General features: G+C 33.9%; 1 protein-coding gene across 3 annotated transcripts in view; it reads right to left on the bottom strand.

Moving 5' to 3' along the window:
* Nucleotides 1-6,959: 6,959 nt before the first annotated feature.
* Nucleotides 6,960-24,050, bottom strand: part of LOC126881276 (TBC1 domain family member 16) — a 133,851-nt gene continuing 116,760 nt past the window's right edge. For all 3 annotated transcript variants that reach the window (XM_050645465.1, XM_050645468.1, XM_050645466.1), the window contains exon 10: nucleotides 6,960-22,219. In XM_050645465.1, the coding sequence (XP_050501422.1) occupies nucleotides 22,029-22,219 (191 nt within the window). In that variant the 3' untranslated portion in view covers nucleotides 6,960-22,028. The remainder of the gene's footprint in view (nucleotides 22,220-24,050) is intronic.

Raw genomic sequence — 24,050 nt, 5'->3', positions numbered from 1 at the left:
CGTCAGGAAATTTTCTAAATAAACATTAATTTTTGGTGCTACGCGCAGGACAGCGGTGTTCGATTCACACAAGTTGATTTCCACCAAAATATCTTCCAATCTTTATCTAATATGTATATTATTTTCTTACTCTATATTTTGTTGTATTTTAAAATTTTAATTCCACAAAAATCAAACTAATTTTATTATTGTTTGTGAAATATTGTTTAAACAATTGCAAATGTTTAAAAATGATAAACTTTTATTCTCTAAGTTAAAATATATGAACAATCTCTAAGTTTTTGCTAAAAAAGTGTTATTTCAAAGGATAGAGTATGTGTTTTTATTTTGCAATAAACAAATTTATTTTTTTATATCGAAATGTAATAAAAATTAAGTATCAATCATTATCAGAGGTCATTGGAATGCCCAATCAGAGCAAACTATCCGCTGTCCTGGGCGTAGCACCAATAATTAATGTTTATTTAAAAAAAATCCTGACGCCGTGGTAGCTAATCAATTTTAGTTTTGCAAATTGCAAATGAAAGGTACAGTACACTTCTATAAGCAAAAAAAATTCAACTTGCTATCTGCTTTATTTTCAGTCCTGTAACATTTTGAAAAAATGAAATTTTTTGCGAAAGCTGGATTGCAAAATTTATTTTGCAAAATCTATTAAACCGATCTTAATTAAATTTACAGTATTGTTTTACTGTTTCATAAAGTTTTTCTGGGTGAAATATGAAGGTAAGTGTAGCATAAATGGTTGAAAAACGTAAAATGCGAATACTTGTTTTTGTATGTTTTTTTCGTAATTATTGCTATTTTGCAACAAGGGTGTCTATTTTTTAAATTTTTAACCAATTCTATATTTTAGAAAATTTAATTACGCAACTTTTATGTTAGTACAACTTTTCTCGGAAATGAATACTTTTAAAGTTATAATCAAAAAACGAAGAAAAAAATCTAATTTTTCTTTCATTTTTTGACATTTTGATTATTTAAACAATGTTCTGGACCTTTTTGAGAGGGAGGATAACTCAAATATTATTATTTGAGTTATTTTCAAGAAATTTCTGCAAAAAATTTGAGTCACCTCTCAACGTCCAAATGTACTAATATTTTTACAGATGCGCCCTGGTCTACGAAGAAAGTTGAGCTTCCGAACCTTCGTGAAACTGTGACGGTGCCGTCCACCACGGCGTGCTTTTATGGAAAATCCAGCACTCATTATGAAAATTACATAGCAGTGATGAATTGAGTAGTATAATTTGGTCTGCGTGTCATCCGAATTCTACAGTACACCAATTTAAGGTAAGCGATTTGTGCATAACTTGTGCAACCATTTTCTTTTAAATTTAATCATAATTTTAGCAATTTAGTTTTCATATTTTCTACAGTTCTTATTCAGTTATTAAAGTATTATTAAAGTCGGTACCGATTCCTACACATTTTTTCGGATCCAAGTGCAGTTCTTTCAACAAGTTTAATACCATTTTTTCCGAGGCTTCTCCTGTCAGGCATTGTTCTTCCCCTCGTTCTTGATTTTCACTAATTATTTTTATGTTCTCATAAGAGTCAATGAACTTATCGAATTGAGTCTCTAAGGATGTTGTGATTGTGTATGTATCTCAAATTTAGAGAAAGCTGTTCCACGTAGGATACCTCGGTCGTTTCGTCAAATATGACAGAGTAATAAGTTGCGCTTTGAACCTCATTCATTATTTGTTCAATTATTTCTTCACCACATGTTATCAATAATTGATTTTGACTTTTGCAAGTAAAGTATGTTGCTCTGGGACATGCTGTGGATATGTGTTGTTTAAGAGTCTCATCTCCTGACGCGATTTTAAACCTTAACAATTCCTCTAAAGTACCCCTAATTGCTAGCCCCAGCATTTTCGTCCAGAAACAGAAGGCCATATACTCTACTATTGGTCGTAGTCTTTCTCTATTTGCTTGTATCTGTTTAGACCTCTGAGAGTCTATCTGGTTAATGACTGACTTTTGCGGGTTGCGATAATTACTTCGTCGTAGAAAACTGGCGAAAGATGTTAAGGTTTCGTGACAAGGCTTTGAGCTGCCATCACCTTATTGTGACCACTTTTTTTTTCATTAGAAAAATGAAACTCAATAATTGCGAGACAATCCCTTTTGAATGTGCGAAAGTACCAACCAACTCATTTGTTCTAATAAATGCAGGTGACCCAAGTAACGCTTTACTTCTTTTTTATTTTTTGTGTATACAGAATATAGAAATGATTTTGACGGCTGCCAAAAGTTAACAATTGCCACTTTGTAAAATTATCAACATTTTAATTTACAAATCATCCTATGTCATTCTTAAAGCTTTCGTTATTTGCTTTTGTTCAATTCTAGTCCAAAAGACATATATTTATCCCTTGTTTTGTACATACATATTTGAAACTAAAAACATTTGAACTGCAAATGTTTAAATTTATATTTTTGTAAATCTTGAGGGGGCGTATAAATTTTAAGAAATTAGAGTGTAGTGCAGTGTGAGAAGAAGAAGAAATATTCTGATTTGGACAAAGCATTAGCATTTATAAAGAAACACGAGCTCAAGATTATCATGTGAGATTTTAATGCGAAGATTGACAAATAAGAACAAGAAAATATAGTCTGGGAATCCGAAATGAAAGAGGAGATATGTTATAATATTTTTGTGTAGAAACGCAACTAGTAATAATAAACACAATTTTCAAACTTCCAATGCGTCAGCTTTACACCTGGAGATCACTGAAATCACTTAAATCGGACAACAGATTTTGGAAATTCGAGACATCAAAAATTACCCACTTTTAAGGTGGTGGTGCGTTAATTTCTTGGAGAAGTGTAGTTCGTCATTAAGAAGACGAAAATCCTGCTAAACGTGGTAGATGCTGCAATTGTCACAGTGAAAAATTAAGTCGTATACGTCTAGGAACTGTACAAAATGTAGTGCAAAGCTTTTTTATTTTTTGACAAAATAAATAACGATACAGTTAATCAATAATTAAAAAAGTGTCAAACGTAATGAGGAACTAACCGATGTAATTATTTAAGGCACGCCTTTAAATACTACACTAATTAGTTTCCTTCAAAAACTGACTATAGTGTAGGAAACAAAGGTTGAACCTTGCAAAATGGACACAAGTCCGGTTTTATTTTTTTTCTGGTATATCAAGGGGTGCTTATTATAAGACTAACTTTTTCTGAAAAAATTTCGCCCCGGAACCCCCCTTTTCACCCCTTTAAAAGGGGTAATTTGTGGTTTTTGCGGAACGTAGCCCTTCCTGTACCTTTTATAGAAATATGAAGAGGACTATATTTTCTACGATTTATTTCCCGACAGCATCTGTCTATCATCCACCGTTTAGCGGGGGTGGCGCCCCAAAGTTGACAAGTTTTTAAAAAAGATGTTTTTAAAAAATATATATTATTCCCTAACTGTAACAGAAATTAAGAAGAAATCCTGCGGCAATTATTCACAAATAATTGATTGATTTTTTGGTATAGGTTTCACTTAAGGGTAATTGCCCTTTTTTTTAATTACAGGGTGTTACATTTTAAAAAACCCCTTTTTATACCATCTGAACCGTTTATGCTAGAGTAAAAAGACTTTCGGCCATTACCCATGTACTGGTGCTATTTACAAATTTGTATAACGCACCCCCATTTTTCCCCGGAACCACCCCAAAAAAAAGAAGAATTAATAAATAAAGTGATTTTCTTGGAATCCTTCACACACAATGCCCTTTATTAATATGCTTCATATATCATTTTGTGCACGTTATTATTACCCATGCATGGAAACCAAAAGCGATTTCCTAGTGCAACCCCTGTAGCCGAAAAAAATAAACAAAATGGGGGGTTGAAAAATTTTTTTTGTTTTTTGCTTTTTGATCCATATGGGCATATGCTTCATCAATAGTGCTTTTCAAAACTATATATGGTTATTGCAACATCCCTGCGGAAACCACCCCTATCCTTGAAAATATACTGCAGAAACTACCCCTATCCCTTGGCGAGCATGTTTTTACGAGTTTCTCATTACCTATGCATTCTTTTTAAACAAAACTTATTCAAGATTAAAGACTACTATTTACTCTAAAAATTAGGTAGTATTCATTTTTTTCGTATAAGCAACCGTTACGGCACAGTGGCGCCGTAAACCTCATATATGCTTTGGCGGGCTCCAGTTTTTGTTTTTTTTTTCGTCATCTGTTCGTTTTATTGATAAAGTACTGATGTAAAATAAAACAACACAGTGTAAGGTACAAATTATGACCTATGCACATTTTACAATCTTTTCGCCCCAAAGCCACAGTGGTGGCCCAAAATCAATTTTTGCATATTTTCGCCACACGCATTTTATTGCATTAATGCTACCTTAATAGCACAATATTTACCCTTAAGTGGTCGCTAAGCAGTAGCGGATCCAGGGAGGGGTGATGGGGGTGATCACCTCCCCCATTCTCAAACCAAGTGATATTATATTCAAAGATTATAAAAATATTCATTTATTTTTATAGAAATACTTATATTATTATTTTTATAAGAATGGCGTACTTTTTATGCTTTACCGACAGTGGAGGATCCTTAAGAGGGGGGTGCCAATTGGCTAAATTTCTATAAAAATAAAAGAATATTTTTATAATCTTTGAATATAATATCACTTGGTTTGAGAGGGGGGGAGATGATCACCCCCATCACCCCTCCCTGGATCCGCCACTGCTTAGCGACCACCTGAGGGTAAATATTGTGCTATTAAGGTAGCATTAATGCAATAAAATGCGTGTAGGTGGCGAAAATATGCAAAAATTGATTTTGGGGCGCAAAGATTGTAAAATGTGCATAGGTCATAATTTGTAGGTTATACTGTGCTGTTTTATTTTACATAAGTACTTTATCAATAAAACGAACAGATGACGAAAAAAAAAACAAAAACTGGAGCCCGCCAAAGCATATATGAGGTTTACGGCGCCACTGTGCCGTAACGGTTGCTTATACGAAAAAAATGAATACTACCTAATTTTTAGAGTAAATAGTGGTCTTTAACCTTGTATAAGTTTTGTTTAACAAGAATGCATAGGTAATGAGAAACTCGTAAAAACATGCTCGCCAAGGAATAGGGGTAGTTTCTGCAGTATATTTTCAAGGATAGGGGTGGTTTCCGCAGGGATGTTGTAATAACCATATATATTTTTGAAAAGCACTATTGATGAAGCATATGCCCATATGGATCAAAAAGCAAAAAACAAAAAAATTTTCAACCCATTTTATTTATTTTTTTCGGCTACAGGGGTTGCACTAGGAAATCGCTTTGTGTTTCCATGCATGGGTAATAATAACGTGCACAAAATGATATATGAAGCATATTAATAAAGGGCATTGTGTGTGAAGGATTCCAAGAAAATCACTTTATTAATTCTTCTTTCTTTTGGGGTGGTTCCGGGGAAAAAATGGGGGTGCGTTATACAAATTTGTAAATAGCACCAGTACATGGGTAATCGCTGAAAGTCTTTTTACTCTAGCATAAACGGTTCAGATGGTATAAAAAGGGATTTTTTAAAATGTAACACCCTGTAATTAAAAAAAGAGCAATTACCCTTAAGTGAAACCTATACCAAAAAGTCAATCAATTATTTGTGAATAATTGCCGCAGGATTTCTTCTTAATTTCCGTTACAGTTAGGGAATAATATATTTTTTTTAAAAACATCTTTTTTAAAAACTTGTCAACTTTGGGGCGCCACCCCCGCTAAACGGTGGATGATAGACAGATGCTGTCGGGAAATAAATCGTAGAAAATATAGTCCTCTTCATATTTCTATAAAAGAAATTTTTTGTAGGTACAGGAAGGGCCACGTTCCGCAAGAACCACAAATTACCCCCTTTAAAGGGGTGAAAAGGGGGGTTCCGGGGCGAAATTTTTTCAGAAAAAGTTAGTCTTATAATAAGCACCCCTTGATAAACCAGAAAAAAAAATAAAACCGGACTTGTGTCCATTTTGCAAGGTTCAACCTTTGTTTCCTACACTACTATTTCGTTTTTGATTATGCCATATTTATTTCCTTTAATAAACTATCCTTCCATGTATGTTAACTATAAAAACAGTTTCGATGTTTCATATCTGCCAGGCTTCCCACGATGGCTCATCTTTTTTTTTTTTGATAATCTTTATTTCACCTAGAATGGGAAATTGCTAGAAAAAATATAAGGAAACGCAAAAACACCAATAAAACTACCCATTTCAATGTACGTTTTAATTAATTTCATTATATTACTATCTTTAACCAACAGATAAGCAGCCATATACTTTGTTAACAAAAATCTTTAAAGTTTAAATTTACAAAATCTAGTAACAGTAAGGATACCATCTTTAATAAAGACACATTTCAAGCCAACTCTCATCATTATACAGCTAATGTTGATTTTTTGTCCCTGCTTGGATGTCACAAAATTATCTTTGAACTAAGGTAGGCTAATAGGTAGCACCATGTAGTATTCAAAAACAAGTAAAATGAAAAACTACATTTAACACTGGCGTTTCTAAAAAGGTTTCCACAACAGGCAAAGAATATACTGAATAGTCACTCAAGGTTATGGAATATCTCAAATGAAAATACTTTAGGGCTACGGACTCAGCTATGTATTGAGCATTTTTTATTTCATCAACGTGGAAGCTTGGACTCTTAGTAGCGCCATATGTAATAAACTGGTAGCCTGTAGCTTAAAAATAATAATAGAAGAAAAGAGAGCTCCAGGTATTAGGCGTACTTCCTGACTATTAAACCTTAGATGGTATAGAGTCACTTGATGAGCCAGTTCGGGTTCATAAATGCTGTTGGTACGCGACAGGCTTTGTTTTCAATACAAGTCTTATTCTAGAGATGCAGAGACGTCAATTGTAACGTACAGTAGAACCTCGCAAATCCGAACCAACGGAAAGTGAAAAAAATTAAAAAATTCAAGAAAAAAACTTAAAAACATGTTTATTATACAGAGTAAAACCAGAAAATTTAACAATGTAGGATTAATAGGACTTTGACATTTAAAATTTCTTAAAAATAAATACGTACTTTAATATGTAGTGCTTATACAGGTTAAACATATACTTACTTTGGTTCTCTCGTAGTCAACTTGAGTCCAAAATTATTGTCCACACTCGTGCGGGAACGTTTTGTGACTCAAAATCAACGACAATGAAAGCTTTGAATTACTAGTTCGGTTAACTTTCGGATAATCGGAACTTTTCGGAAACCGAACAGGCTGTCCCCCCAATTAGTTCGGATTTTCGGGGTTCCACTGTATACGCATGTCTGGTTGATTACGAGAAGGCGTTTTATCGAGTACAACACGCCAAGAGGATGCATATACTAAGAGAAGCAGGAATTAACAACCAAGATCTGAAAATAATTAGAAACCTTTACTGGAATCAGACTGCAAACCTCAGAGTTGACGGTGAACACACCGAATATGTGAAAATCATTCGTGGAGTGAGACAGGGCTGCATTTTGTCCCCACTAATTTTCAATATTTACTCTGAAAGAATATTTTTCGAAGCTTTGCACGAAACTGAAAAAGGTATTCTACTAAACGGATACCGGCTAAATAACATCAGGTATGCAGATGACACCATAGTATTTGCGGACAACCTAGAAGACCTACAAGTCCTCATGAACAAAATCACGTATTATAGTCAACAATATGGACTCAATATAAACGTAAAGAAAACAAAGCTTATGATCGTTAGCAAGAAAAGATAACAGAAGGTCAACTCTATATCAACCAAATCCTTGTAGAAAGGTGAGACACTACAACTACCTCAGCACCATAATAAATGAAGAATGGACCAACAACCAAGAGATAAAAGCGCGCATCGAAAAAGCTAGATCAATCTCCAAACGTATGGGCGCGTTTTTCAAGAGCTACAACCTTTTTCTTGGTATAAAAGTAAGAATGTTGAGATGTTACGTCTTCTCTGTCCTTTTTTATGGTGTTGAATAATGGACCTTGAACGAGGATATGTGCCGAAAGTTGGAAGCATTTGAGATGTGGCTATATCGGAGAATTCTTAAAATCCCATGGACTGATCGGGTCACAAATGAGGAGGTCCTTAGAAGAATGGGGAAGAACCGAGAGGTACTGACCACCATCAAATCTCGAAAGTTGGAATACTTTGGACACATTATGCGAAATAAATCCAGATATGCCCTGCTACAAGCCATCCTGCAAGGAAAAATATTTGGAAAGCGAGGTCCAGGAAGAAGAAGAACATCCTAGTTAAAGAACATCAGAACCTGGTTCAACACAACATATGTGCAGCTTTTCCGCGTTGCTGCAGATAAAGTGAAGATTGCCATGATGATCGCCAACATTCGTCACGGATAGGCACATCAAGAAGAAGGTATAGAGTCAGCACAAGACTCTCTTTAGAAAAACTTGACAAACTACAGATTGTGCTGATGACGTTCATCGTGATGATAGCGAACGTACTTGAAGAAGAAAAGCTTTGCTATCAAAATTGCATGAACAATTCACAAGATCAAACAATCTCGTAATAGCAAGTGAAATCCATACTGTATAACGCTGCTAAAGGCACTTCGGGTGATACGAAAGAAGAAAAGGAAGCAATAGATATCAGATGACGCATGGTACAAAATAGCAAAAATAACAAACCAGAAAAGAAAGCAACTGAAAGCTAGATGATAAGACACGAGAAGGAAATATTTGCTGTAGTGTTCAGTCGAAGATCGGAATTTTTGTTAACAATATGGAACGAAAAATAACCCTAAATAGATTAAACGTAGATAATGAAAATGAATTATATTTTGGTGTTCAAAGTTTTCCAGTTTGAGGTGATATTGAAAAACATTTTGACAACATGTTTCTGCATTTATTGTAACAAACAGTATTGATTTGCTAAACTAATTTAAAATAAAAATATTCTACTAACATGTTACCTGGTTTAGATACGCCAGTGTATTATTTATAAATATTATTTAAACAATATTTTGGTTTGATTTTAAAAACATGATATGTTTAATTAATGACAATTTTCTTCTTTGAAGGTGGAAAGAGACCAATGTGATATGTAATGTAATAACAATTTAAAGGTACTTAACATAAAATAGGAAACAACAATAAGCGTATGTTCTACGTACTTTCGTTTTGGTATGTGGCTTAAACTCATTCTGTTTAAGACTCTGAAAGTTATCAACATTATTCATTCGTTTTTGATCTAGCTTGTCAACGTTTAATTAATAGTAGATAATTCTGTAGCACTGATTATTAAATGAAATATATTGAATTGAACATGATTGAATTGAATGATTGGCGCCCAACGTGGGGCTCCAATTTGACACACAATACTCTTGGACAGGGGTCGGCAACCTTTTTTACTAGGAGGGCACATTTTAAAAATTGTGAAATTCGGCGGGCACCACCTGATGAAAAGTAGCGCCCCCCTCCCCCCGCCGAGAAAACATGAAAATAGTATAAAATAAAAAAAAAGGTATTATATAGGCAAATTTTTATTTCACATCAAATTCTAATATATAATATAAGCATAAGTAGTCAACTAGTGAGATATGTGGCACTGTAAATTTGAGGCCAGCTCGTTGTAATGTGGAATATAAGTAGAATTTCCAGTTCGAAGGCATTGGTCTAAATGAGCATCAGTAAGGGTTGATCGGTAACTTAATTTTAAGTATTTCATATTTTAAAATAAAGATTCACAGGCGTATGTCGAGGCACAGAGGGAATTTAACTTTAGGGCACATTTTCTCAACAAAGGATAAATATTTATATCCACTAAATTCCAAAAATTATCTTCGTTATAGCATGATATCAATTGGATGTCGTTGGTGATATTTATAATTTCCAATTCCAAGTCCTCCTTATTAGAAATACTGAAATATGTTGAAATCTTTTCACTCAGATCTTCATTTCTATGAGAGTAAGGATTAATGAAAAACATCAAAAATGTCTCTAGTTCAGAAAATTCTTCGAACCTTTTGTTAAAATCTGTCAACAAGGAATCAAAATGTTTGGTAAACTGATGGGTGGTAACATTTTCATCGCAATGACTTTCTATTTCCATTCTCAAATTTGGGAAATGTGATAAATTATTGTTCTCCATATGCAACTTCCAGAGCGCCAATTTAGCTTTAAATGCATTTATCGCACTTACCATGGAAGCAATATGATGATTTCTGCCTTGTAGTTGTAAGTTTAATTCTTTTAATTTTACAGTTAAATCAGTTAAAAAACCAAGCCGAATTAACCAATGTGTTTGTTCTAACTCCGGACAAACTTCATTTCTGGATAATAAAAATTCTCTTACTTGAGGTAATAAATTTAAAAACCGCTAAAGTACTTTTCCTTTACTCAGCCACCGTACTTCTGTATGTGTAAATCAGATCGTCAAATTCTGCGCCATTTTCTTGAAGCAATAATTTAAATAATCTATGTTGCATAGCTCCTGCTCTTATTGAATTTATAATTTTGGTTACAGTTTGTATTATATCTTGGAAAGGAATCACCTTTGAACATAATACTTCCTGATGAATGATACAATGATAAGAGGCAAATTTGGGAAACATTGGGTCTCTCTTACACAGAGCGATGAAACCGCTGTTTCTTCCTTTCATTGCAGGTGCGCCGTTTGTTGTAATTGAGGACAATTTTTTCAAAGGTATGTTAGTTTCCGCTAAAATTTTTTTAAATGCCATATAGATATCTTCACCCCTTGTCCGCCCTTTTAACGGTAACATTTTTAGAAATTCTTCTTTAACAATAAAATCTTCGAAAACCATCTTTATAATAATACATAATTGAGAAGTGTCGGACACGTCTGTTGACTCATCAACTTGCAGTGAAAAGAATACACTTTTTTGAATATCAGTGTTCAATTGTGACTCAATGTCTGTAGCCATTATTTCAATTCTTCGAGTTACTGTTCTGGCTGATAGCTGGATGCCATTTATTGCTATTACTATAATTTCATTTTTACTTTTATGGTCGTCAAAAAGTGTTTCGGCCCTTAATAACATGGCTTCCTTAATAATCTCACCTTCTACAAACGGTTTCATTTTCTTGGCCAAAAGGTGCGCAATCTTGAAAGAGGCAGTAGTTGCTTTTGTTGATTGGGAAATTGGTCTGGCAAATAAGTTTTGCTGCTTAGTCAACTTGAGTTTAAGTTCCGATATCTTTTTCTTTCTAATTTCCGAGTTTATTGAAAAAGTTGTGTTAACATTTTTGTGAGTGGTAATGCAATGTCTCTCCACATTACACTTTTTTGGAACCGCTACGCTTGAATTGCACAATAAGCACACACTTTTTTCTTTATACTAAATGAAGCAAAAATGTTCTTCCCACTCGACATTAAAATTATGTGTCTTTATCTTCTTTCTTTTATTTTCCATGGCGGCTAAAATAACAGCAAAATAATAAATATAAAGAATTAAACAATCACAGATATATACTTACAACTCCAAATTAATATAAATTCACGATAAGAATAAATTCACACAGGTTAGGCCGCTATTATATTAGGCAACTGGTGACGCCACCAAGTTGCTCCACCAGTGACTCATGACGTCACGGGGAATTTAAGTAAATGAGACCTATTAGACTACGGCAACTGGTTGCGCCACCAGAAATTGTTGTCGATCTGGTGGCCGAACCAGTCCACCAGCCGGGTAACCGGGTCTGGTGGCGCCACCAATCCGGGGCATTATGTTATATGGACCCTATTAGACTGAGCAACTGGTGTCGGCCACCACTAGTTCATTTATATTGTAATCGAGTGCTTCGTATTTCTTTTCTATTAACTTCTATATTTTCTATTAACAAGCGTATATTTTTCTAAAACCTTTTTTGTTGATTTATAAATATGTTATATTAAAAAATTCTTCTCGCAGATTTAGCCGTTAATTGTTTATTCATTGTTTAAACAATAAAGGCTCTTTTTATATTTTAGAAATATCGGTGAATTCATCACTTTACCTTGATCAAAAATGTTTCTATTTTGTTTTTGATTATGCTGAGTCCGAATGTGACGTTAATTGGAAAATTTAAAAAAAATTGAGCTTTTATATATAGGTACAGTATGTCTGCGTAACTTGGAACCATATGGGAAATTTTTTCTTATCAATTTTACGAAAAAAAAAATATTCTTTATAAAATGCTCTGCATAGTCTATGTTATACGAGGTATGTCAAAAAAATTGTATGTAAAGTACCTTTAGATGTCACAACATCGAAAATTATTATTATGAAAAGTTGTTAAGAATTAAAAAAACTATGTTTTGGGACGCATTAATTTTATTACATCATTCTAATTGAAAAAAAATGCAATTTTTTTAAATTACGAATACCCAACATCATTTTATTACAAATATCTATAAGTATTTTATTATTAATTTTACGAAAAGGTATTTTTTACAAAAAGCTTTATATGGTCTAAAATCTAAGATGCAATCATAATATATAAACTTTTATCAATTCTATACGAGGTATGTTAAAAAATATGAATTTCTTCCAAGAGTAAACTACCTTTACAGTTCACAATATTTCAATTAGAAGAATGTAATTGCATATTCAAACATAGCTTTTAATTCCGAACAACATTTTATAAAACATTTTTCGATATTGTTTAATATAAGGATACTTTACTCTTGAGCGAAATTAATCTTTTTTGGCATACCTCGTATAAAATTCACAAAATTTGAATCTGATGGTTGCATCTTATATTTTATACTATTAAGAATTTTATGAAGAATAACTTTTTTTCGTAAAATTTATAACAAACAAGTTTCCAATTGCATTTGATTATTTTTCCAATTCCAATTCAGTTTATTATTTTTGCTGGTGGCTATTCTCGGCCACCAGTTGCCCGTGCTCACAATTTGGTGGGCCCACTAGTTGCGCCACTAGTTGCGCCACCAGTTACCTAGACTAATAGAGCCCTTAGTTAGCACGTGGCGCATGAAATGGCAGCAGGCAGGTAGACGGAGTTATAGTAGACGCGCGGGGGCGAGGAAAATATAACGGTGCATATAGATATGCCGGCGCCGCTCGGAACGTTTGTATCATGTTCGTTAGGTTAGTAAGATGTGAGCAGGGTCGTAGCCAGTTGTTCTATTAGTTTTATATTGATGTCGCTGAAATTCAGTTTTAAAACTTTAGTTTTGAATAAGCTTTAAATTATTAAAGTTCCGTTTTTAATTAGTTTTGTAAATAGTTGTCTGGTTAAATTTTTAAATTAAGATGGTGAAAGGAATGGCGGTCACTTAAAATTGCTTCGCGGGCACCTTGGTGCCCGCGGGCATCACGTTGCCGACCCCTGCTCTTGGATATTGTAATTTAAAAGGGGAAAGAATTTACAATTGAAGGAGAATTGGGATCGAAGTTGTTGAATATACTTAGCTCAGAGGAATAGGCCTGGATCCCGCGTACCAAAAAAAAGTTTATTAGTAGCAAGCTGGAAATTTTTTTAATAGCTTAACGGTGTCTAGCCGGACAAACTTTGATGTACGGAAACACTGGAACAGGGGAAGATTTAATTGTGGAACGGGTATTTTGTCGGATAGGACTTCCAATTGATTTGTTACCCTTTCATTAAACTCTCATGCATAAATCAGACTGCTATTTACTACCAATATAATTCCTGTCGTTTGGCATGTTCTACGTGTCGGACCTATTAAAATGCTCAACATATTTGTTGCACAAACATTTTTTCATATATTATATAAAGTTTCTATTGAATAAACTTAAAAACAACCTGCTGGTTTTCACAATCATAAACTTGTCAGGATCCACAATTAAAACTTCCTCTGATTCGCTGTTCCCATACATCAAAGTTTGTCCGACTAGACATTGTTAAGCTATTAACATATTTTCAGCTTGCCATTACATAATAAACTTCTTTTTGGTACGCGGGATCCAGGCCTAGAAATAGCTTGCTTTTCTACACTAAGGATTGTCTTTTTATCCCGAAGCTAATCCTTAATGAAGAAAAGCTAGCCCGAATCCTCACTTGAGATTTTGTGTTTCTTTGGCCATAAATTTGTTCCTCTGAGGCAAACCATTCTTTATTAGTACATATATTCAATACCTACACTCCCAATTAACCTTCAATAATTGTAAATCCTTACTTCTTCTAAATGACAACATCCCAGCGCGTCAAAGCATGTTGTAAAATTAAAGATAAATAGGAAACAACAGGAAAGAATGTTTGTATTTAAAATATATATTTTTGATAATTATCGATAACTCTCAGAATCTTCTTTCTTTCTCGATATTCGTCTAGGCATTGGTTTTTCTACATTATATTACTCTAACTAATGAAATATTACAACAACACTATGAGCGTTAATAAAATAGATTAACAATTTATTACAATAGGATTTTAGGTCATTGTATATAAGTATTTACACAATTTTATGCGATTAAAACTTAACACAAGAGCAAACTTACTATCAACAAACCATTACCTTCAAGCCCTGGTCTTCAAATAATATCAAAACAAGGTGCCCCTATCCGTTTTATAAGAATAAGTTGTGTTTTTCACTTGCAATGTTTAAAACTTATTATTATATATACGTATGACAAAAAGGACAGATCAAACATAAAATTATGTGATACTAATTTGTATCTTAGTACCTATTCGCTCCGTGCGCGACCATGGTGGGGATACACGAAATTATGCCAGCGTCCGTAGCGGCGAAATATGACAATTTTGGCGAATTTTTGTAATGTCAGTGTCATTTGTATATTATTTTATCAAAAATGGTAAATAAATATTACATATTAACCTCAAGTATGTCATATGTGTATCATATGCTTACTTACTTACTCCGTGGCGTTACAACCCTTCGTGGGTTTTAGCCAACTCGACAATATGCCTTCACTGTTCTCTATCTTGAGCAACCTCTATCCAATTCTCCACGCCCATAGCTTTCAGGTCTCCTGCTACATATTATCTCGCCACCAGAGTCGAGGACGTCCTGGTGGTCTTCTTCCAGTTGGGACTTCCTCCCATACCAGCCTTACTGTTCTTTGGCCAGGATGTCTCCTGAGGTGTCCTGCCCATTGAAGTCTTCTGGACTTTATTTCTTTTATGATGTTGGCGTCTGGATAAAGTTCTTCGAGCTCGTTGTTAGTTCTTAACCTATATTGTCCTGATGCTTCATCCAGCACCCATAGATCTTCCTTAGGATTTTTCTTTCCCAAACACGTAGTCTCTCTTCGTTTGCCTTTGTTATCGTCCACGTTTCTCTTCTAGACATCAGAACGGGTCGTATGATTGTTTTATACACTTGTATCTTCGTACGTCTTGTTAGTTGTTTCGATTTTATAAGGTTTTGATTTGAAGGCCATAAAGACATCTGTTGCTGGTCTATATCCTATTGTTTATTTCTTGTGATCCGTTATTGTCTTCAGTTATTGTTGTTCCAAGATAGTTAAATTCTCTAAGGCGATCAAAGTTAAAGTCATCGATCTTGATGTTCTGACCGACTCTGTCTCTACTTTGGTTATTGCGGCTCGTATAGGTACATAATAAATTTCGTCTTATTTTCGTTAAATTAGAAGCCTCATCTTCTCTGCTTCCTTCTCGAATCTTACGAAAGTCTCCTTCATCCTTAATCGGGTGATTCCTATTAAATCTATATCGTCTGCATCGTGTATTATTTGCTTAACGTCAATTTGTGGTCGCCAAAAATGCCAGGCGACTACCATAGGTGTCGCGTCAGTCATACACGGGGCGAATAGGATAGATCAATTTTGGAATATTTATGCCAAAACAAAAATGCTAAGGCATGAAACCATATTCAGTAAATTCTCACTAAATAGGCACTATTAAAAACCAGAATGTGTCAGATTATTGGAATGGTTGGATTTTTTTCTTCTCGATGTTCCTATCCGTGACGAATATTGGCGATCATCATGACAATCTTTATTTTATCTGCAGCAGCTCGGAAAAGCTGCTCAAATGTTGTACTGGACCAGGTTCTTAGGTTCTTCAACCAGGATGTTCTCCTTCAGGACGGCCTCCTAATTTGTGACTAGGTCAGTCCATGGGATTTCGATATAGTTTCCGATATAGCCATATCTCAAATGCTTCCAATTTTCTGCATATATCTTCCTTCAAGTTCCACGATTCAACACCATAAAAAGGACAGAGAAGACCAGTTCTTCTAGTTTGTCTTTAAAATGATGGATAAATAGTTGCACTGTAGCTTCAGTGTTGGGTGCAGCACTATTGAACGTTCCAGTTTATTGAAGTGTCGGATTAATGAGATTCTATGTGTGCCAGTTATTATTGATTATACAGCATCTCTCTCTCTCTCTCTCTCTCTCTCTCTCTCTCTCTCTCTCTCTCTCTCTCTCTCTCTCTCTCTCTCTCTCTGAACATCTTTTATATAATTAAACCTATTTTTAAAGGGAAGAAATAGACACTAGTTATATTCTTAGTATAGGTATTAAATTGTCCATTTATATCATTCGGAATTAAAGAGATACTCATTTTAAAATAAAACATTTATATCATAAAATAAATTTTAAACACAGCAAAACATTTGATTATCAAAACCTAACGTCTACCTGACTAAAAGGCACCTGTTGCTAGCAAAAGCATTTCCTTCTCTGACTAATTTTTACAAACATGAAATTTGTACTTTAATACTTATTGTATGAGGTGTTTGAAGAATAATTCAGAATTTTTTATACTCGTATTATCTATAAAAACTCTTAAAAACTGTATGAGCTATTATGGTTATAAATATTGTAACAGATCGTTATAACAGGTGAAGATTATTTTAAGAAATCCTTACGACATATTAAGAAGTTCTATACTTAAGTACAATAAACTATTAAACTTTTAGTCATGAAAATATTTAATTAGAAACAAATATGTTATGTTCAAGTATGCGTACATTTGTGCTATCTACAATAAATAACTGGCTAATAATCTTTTCTCTTAATCTTTTTATTATGGTAGGACTAAAATGCCGAATAGAAACGATTAAAATCAAAAAATCACTTGACAAAGTCTATGCAGCCAGCGGATATTTGTGAAAATATGACATTGGATCAGATTGAAGGATGGCACGAGGTTTATAGACAGAACACTCACACGGGTTGCTCTAAGCCATCAGGTAACTATGAGTCAAAGGAAATGTGCTAGTATGAGTACTCTTACGATTTTTGTCCCTTTTGATTAGTGTTGGCATAGGTATGGAATTATGTGCTGAATTGCAAGTTTTCTACGCATTCCATTTCAGTGGTCTGTTGCTGGCTTAGTTTAACTACTAGGTACAAACTTTCCCGAAATTGGATTGTCTTTGTTCAACAAAGAACACAGAAGACACACAGGTTGCTCTGAGCCATCAGGCAACTCTGAGTCAAAGGCTATATGCTAGTCTGAGTACTCTTACGATTTTTTTCATTGTGATTAGTGTTGGCCTATACAATTTAGGAATAATGTGCTGAATTAAGTTTTTTACGCATTCCATTCCAGTTGTCTTGTTACTCGCTCAGACATACATGTTTAACTACTGGGTGTAAGTTTTGCTCCAAAAATTATATTGTCTTTTTTCGACAACTATATCATTAACAGAATTTCCTATATGTATACAACGCATTTTTGTCATGCTCTTCGTGAGGTATATGAAAAAAAAAAGGTTTTATTGTTTCATTTTTAGAGCTTTTTTATTAGACCAGGCGGTATAATATCTGTTTTAGGTTGGGTAAATCGTATGTGATCCTATTTTTTGCTTTATACCCTTGGAAATATCATTGGAAATGATGATATCACTATGCGGACCCTTCTAAAAGTGGACTAAATTTTTTATTAAACAATTTAAAAAAAAATTGAAAAATTTCAATTTTTTCTCCTTTTAGTTTCTATATAGGTACTGCAGTACCTATTTCATGACAGGTATGCATTTTAGAAAAATTCTGGAAAGACAAGAAAGTTTTGAAAGTAAATTTCCTGCAAGATAGAATTGGTTGCAAATTGAAAAAATAATAATTATTATTATTTTAAATAACCTTTTTCAGGAATTTAAAAGCCACATAGAACCTAGAAAATTTACCCAGAAAATCTATTTAGTAGATATAAAAAATACTTAAAAAAACTTTTTTGTTGACTCTGTATAATATTGAAAATTAATTATTATATAATACTTATTATAAAATTAAATAAATAAATTAATAACCTTGCTTCAATAATTTAGATTGCAAAATTATTTTGCTCAAACTACTTGATCGATTGTGCTGAAATTTTATGTACCTACATGTAGTTTTTTTATATTAAACACGTTATCTGGATAAATTTTTAAAGTTCAATGTTGATTTTAAATACATATCTGGAAATATTATTGAAAAAACATTGATTTTTGACCCGTTTGTGACGATAATATAATTTTATCGTCTCTAGAGTACGCCAATGAATTAGGTAAAACATGTTTTTGTACCGTCTCGGAATAAAAGTCGGAACGAAAAGCCTAGTTAATTTATTATTCTTGGAGCGTTGATTGAAGAATAATAAACAACAACGAGGTATAAGAGGTGAGTTATCCCGACCATTTTCCACCGTCGTTTTGGTGCGCTGAACGAATCAGACGGTTTTTCCTTTTACCTATCCTTATACTAGCGGTGACAGGCGCGGATCCAAGGGGGGTCAATGGGGTCAATTGCCCCCTCCTTGAGACTTCGCCTTGTGTCGCCTTTTTTTTAAGAAAGAGATAATTACGATTAAAAATAAATAGTGGGTTTTGTGTCCCATCGATAAGTGAATATCGGAATAAAACATAAATAAAATCGATCTACTTACCTGAATCGCCTTGAGGCTTTCAAAATGTGGTTCTATAGAAGAATTTTAAAAGTATCTTTTGCGAAGAAGATTCGAAACTCCACAATACTAGAACGTCTCAGCAAGACTACTGAGATTATAGAAGGCATCAAGAAGAGAAAAATGGAGTATTTTGGACATGTAATGAGAAGTTTCAAATATAGATTGCTACAAAATATTCTGCAAGTGAAAATAGAAGGCAAACGCAGTCCAAGACGAAAAAGCACTTCGTGGTTGATTTAGGGTGGCAGTGAATAAAATTAAGATAGCTATGATAGTAACCAACGTTCTGAAAGAACATGGTACATGAAGAAAAATAAAGTAACAGCCCATACCGAAAAAGAATCCTGCGTACGCGAGTGACGAGAAAATTTTTATTTCATTGCCCCCTCCTTGCAAGGTTGCTGGATCCGCCTTTGAGCGGTGATCGTATTTCCCAACATGTCTTTTCCCCTGGCGAGCTGAGCGAGATATCCTATCCTTTTACGTCCATTCCATATTAATAAAGGTAATTCCTAATCCACGCGATCGTCAATATTATTAATTCATGTACAAAATATCGTCACATCGACCCGAACCGAAACCTCGATGCGTAGATTATAAATATAATTTATTAACGAGATTAGCGAGTAATTAAGGCTAATTATTTTATCTTTTGTATGTTCTGATTCTAAATAAAAATGTCTTAAAGCGAACCTTTTTTCTTCGACTGAATTTTGTTACCCGGAGCATCAAATACAACGACAGACGTTACACGTTATTTAATGGTTTTTGTTAATTTTGCAATAAGAATTACTTTTTCAATTTGTAATAAATTCTGTAGGAAATTTAATTGCAAAACTTTTTCGTCTTTACAAAATTTTTCTAAAATACATAGCATGCCGAAATATAGCAACGTAAAAAATTGAATTTTTCTAATTGTTTTCACGAATTTTTAAATAAAAAAAACCTTTTGAAGGGTTCGCATAGTGAGCTCAAGCGATTAAAGCAAAAAAATAGGATCATAATATACCTACGATTTACCCAATTGAGGGTAAACAAATAGGTACTGCATATACTCTATAGAATTTTATATTGTTATATATTATGGTTTCAGTGTTCTTATCTAAATATTCGCATATTTATGCAAATACTTGATTTGTGTGTGATTCTTTTAAATTCAACACTAACATATATAGCCAATAAATGACCGCTTTGGAGTGTAATTTCCAGGGGCAACTCCGAATTGCATGAAAATTTTGATTTAGGTTCTACTTACCCTCCACTTCAAAGTTGAATTTGTGCCTTTGGTTGCTTTTACTTGGGGGGTGACATTTACCCCTTCTCGGTGGGTGAAAAACGCGTGTTTAAAATAAGGCCGGAAGTGGATAAATTGACTTATTTTAAGTACCTTTTGTTCTAAGTTTTTTACGTAAGTCAATACTTTTCGAGTTATTCGCGATTTAAAATATTGATTTTTCGACAAAAAAACTAAGTTTTCAGACCGTTTTTCCCAAATAACTCAAAAAGTAAATATTTTATCGAAAAAAATATTTTTAGCAAAAGTGTAGCCTATAAAAAAAAAACGAAAAAAATGGTGTACAAGTAAAGTTTACAAATTGAGTAGAAGCAAAGTTGTAGCTCATGAAAAATACGTTCCTATTCGTCTAATTCCAAATCGAATAATTCAACGCGAAATCACCGAAGAAAGAAGCGTTTTTCGGGAAAACCTTATTAACATTTTTAAAGTATCGAAAAAAAGCTTATTATTTGTTTTCTACAAAAGTTTACAGCATCAAAAATAAACGAGTTACACTGATAAAAAAGTTGGCCCCTTTTTTTGGTAAAAAAAAATCGTGAAAGCCTCCCTCTATTTAGCACCCTAAATGAAATTAATCGTTTGGCTTTACCATCTATTTTAACTGTATGTGTATTGTTTATATGATCTGTAAGTTTGATTGGTTTGAAGTGCTTATTTTTTAAAACGTTTGGTTTTATAGTAAAAAATAATTTTCTAAAAATTTTTGAAAAATTTCATTTTTTTAAAATAACTTAAAAAGTATTAGTGATAAGAAAAATCTTAAACAGTAAAAAATGTAGGTTTTGCTATTATCAATATGCTAGTTTATTTTGTTTCTCCGTAGGAAAAAAATTGGTTAAGATATGGCTGTTCAAAATTTGCATACACTCGTGATTAGTGACCCATTCAAGCTTTCCCAATTATAACCCTTTCAAAAATAAACACTTTAAACCGGTGAGACTGACAGATCATATAAAAAATAGATAGGTAAGTAAATTGTTTGTAAAGCGGTAGCGATTAATTTCATTTGGGGAGCTAAACACGGCGAGATTTTCATGATTTTTTACAAAAAAAGAGGGCCAACTTTATTTTGAGCGTAACTCGCTTATTTTTAATGCTAAAACTTTTGTTAACAATTAAAACAAAGCTTTTTATAAACACTTTAAAAAGTTTAAATGGGTTTTTTACCCGAAAAGTGCCTAATTTTTCGGTGATTTCACCTTGAAATATTCGATTTGGAATTACACGAATAAGAACGTATTTTTCATGAGCTACAACTTTGTTTTTATTTGATTGATAGACTTTAGTGATACATCATTTTTTTGGGTTTTTTATAAGCTACACTTTTCCTCAGGATATTTTTTTCGATAAATATTTACTTTTTGAGTTATTTGCGAAAAACCGTCCGAAAATGTAGTTTTTTTGTCGAAAAAACTACATTTTCAATGGCAAATAACTCGAAAAGTATTGACTTGCGTAAAAAACTCTATAGAACAAAAGTTGCTTAAAATCAGTCAATTTATTCATTTCCGGTCTTATCTTGAACGTATGTTTTTTCACCCCCGAGAAGGGGTGACTGTCACCCCCCAAGTAAAAGCAACCAACGGCACAATTTCGACTTTGAAGTGGAGGATAAGTAGAACCTACATCCAAATTTTCACGCAATTCGGAGTTGCCCCTGAAAATTACACGGTATCGCCGAATTTCCCGTTCATTTACTGGGCTAATACCTATTATTATATTGCATACTATAAAATAGAAAAAATAATTATCCAGTTTATCCCTAAAATCGTTACCTATCTTCAAACATCTCACCCTAAAATAATAAATAACCAACATCAACATTGTATTGTCCAAATACAAAACGTCCATCTTCTTTAAACAAATATTAATACTCAGTCCATTGTTCAATTTATACACATCCCAGCCTGCTCATGGCCCACACAGAATATACGTGGACTGTGTGAACTGTCCCAAATGCCTGGACCACATCTCGTACAAAGACCAGCTAGTGTACAGGGTATTTCGCGCATCTGACGAAATTGATGTAGTAATCCTCGTGCTTTTCTGGCGATGACCTGGCCATCCATGTACATAGCTAAAAGTTAAATAAGAGTATATTATGTATGTATATTACACATTTCAGTAAACAATATTACAATACTTGATGACACCTTTAACTGAATCACAGAACTATTACTCAATTACTACTTATAAAAACTCGATTTTTACTATATTAAACTGTCAATTCCTGTTTATACAGGGTGTTTCATTAATAATTGTCCATATAGTAACTGGAGAAACCTTAGCACAAAATTCGAAAATTTAACCTAAAACACTTAAATAAAATGTGGTTCCTTACTAAGCTACAGGGTGTTTTATCTAAAAATTTAAAAACTATTTTTGCTCAACATTTTAAGACTATTCGACTATTCAGGTATCCCGAATGAAGTACGTGCCTCCTAGTGGCGGGATACGGGCAACAATACATTGGCTTATAGGGCAGTCCTTACAGTAGGGATCCTGGCCTATACAGAAAAATGTAGGCGGGTGTGGGGTAATACTGCACTTTGGTTGCATTGGTGGTGTATTGGCTAAACGTGCAGGACAGGGCAGGGTATGGTGCTGATAGAAAAGGCATTCAGGCATCAAATATCCAAAAATCTTTTCAGGCCATAATAATGAAAAGACCTTCTCCAAACGAAATAAAAACTTACACTGAAATGATGGCATCTCCTGAGGTAAAATGTTCCGGAAGTAAAATGAGCCTCCATTCGGATCTCCGGGTGAGGACTATCTCAGGGGGAACACCATTGTAGGTTAGAAAAATCAGGATAGGGTCTTGGAATCTTGGTAGTCTTACAGGTAAGAGTCTGGAGTTAGTGGATGCGCTCAAACGAAGAAGAGTTCAAATTGCTTGTATTCAAGAAACTAGGTGGAAAGGACAAAGGGCGAAAGAACTAGGTGATGGATATAAATTGTGGTATGTAGGGAGTAGTAACACTAGAAATGGAGTTGGTATAATTGCTGATAGTGAAATGAAAGATAACGTAGTAGAAGTTGTAAGAACGAGTGATAGAATGATGTCAGTGAAATTTGTAATTGATAAAGAGGTATTGAATGTTGTGTGTGTGTATGCTCCTCAAACAGGTCTGGGTGAGAATGAAAGAAGAGCTTTCTATGATCAATTAGGAGACGTACTGAGTGATATTCCAGCGGAGGAGAAAGTTATAATAGGAGGTGATTTCAATGCACATGTGGGCCAAGCCAAGACAGGATATGAAACAATACATGGGGGATTAGGCTTTGGAACTAGAAATGAAGCTGGAGATGACATGCTAGAATTAGCAACAGCATTGGATATGGCGATTGTTAACACATTCTTTAAAAAGAGAGAAACTCAACTTATTACCTACAAAAGTGGACAACATCAATCCCAAATAGACTACTTCATGATAAGGAAAGAAGACATACGTGAATGCAAGGACTGCAAGGTAATAGTTAGTGAGACAGTAAGCCAACAACATAAGCTGCTTGTTCTGGACATCGAAGTAAAAAGCGAAACTAAACAAAAATATCGGAGAGGACCACAAAAAATCAAGTGGTGGATGTTAAACGGAAGGTCTATTCAGGGAAAGAATAGTAGAAAGAATATGTTGTAACATGAAAAGAAGCCCTAACACAATTTGGAGAAAAATGGCCAATATTATTAGAGAGACAGCTATTGAAATACTTGGGAAAACGTCAGGAAAGAAGTTTGAGGATAAAGAGACTTGGTGGTGGTCAAATGAAGTACAAGGAAAAATAAAAGAGAAGAGAAAATTATATAAAAAGTGGCAAGAAACCAGACCGGACATAGATCTTCAAAACTATATGGTCGCCAAAAAGGAAGCGAAAGTAGCAGTAGCAAAAGCTAAAGCAGAAGCGTA

Source organism: Diabrotica virgifera, chromosome 3, assembly GCF_917563875.1.
Source record: "Diabrotica virgifera virgifera chromosome 3, PGI_DIABVI_V3a".
Lineage (NCBI taxonomy): Eukaryota > Metazoa > Arthropoda > Insecta > Coleoptera > Chrysomelidae > Diabrotica > Diabrotica virgifera.
The sequence above is the reverse complement of the archived record's forward strand: the minus strand, read 5'-3'. Positions and strand labels throughout refer to the sequence as shown.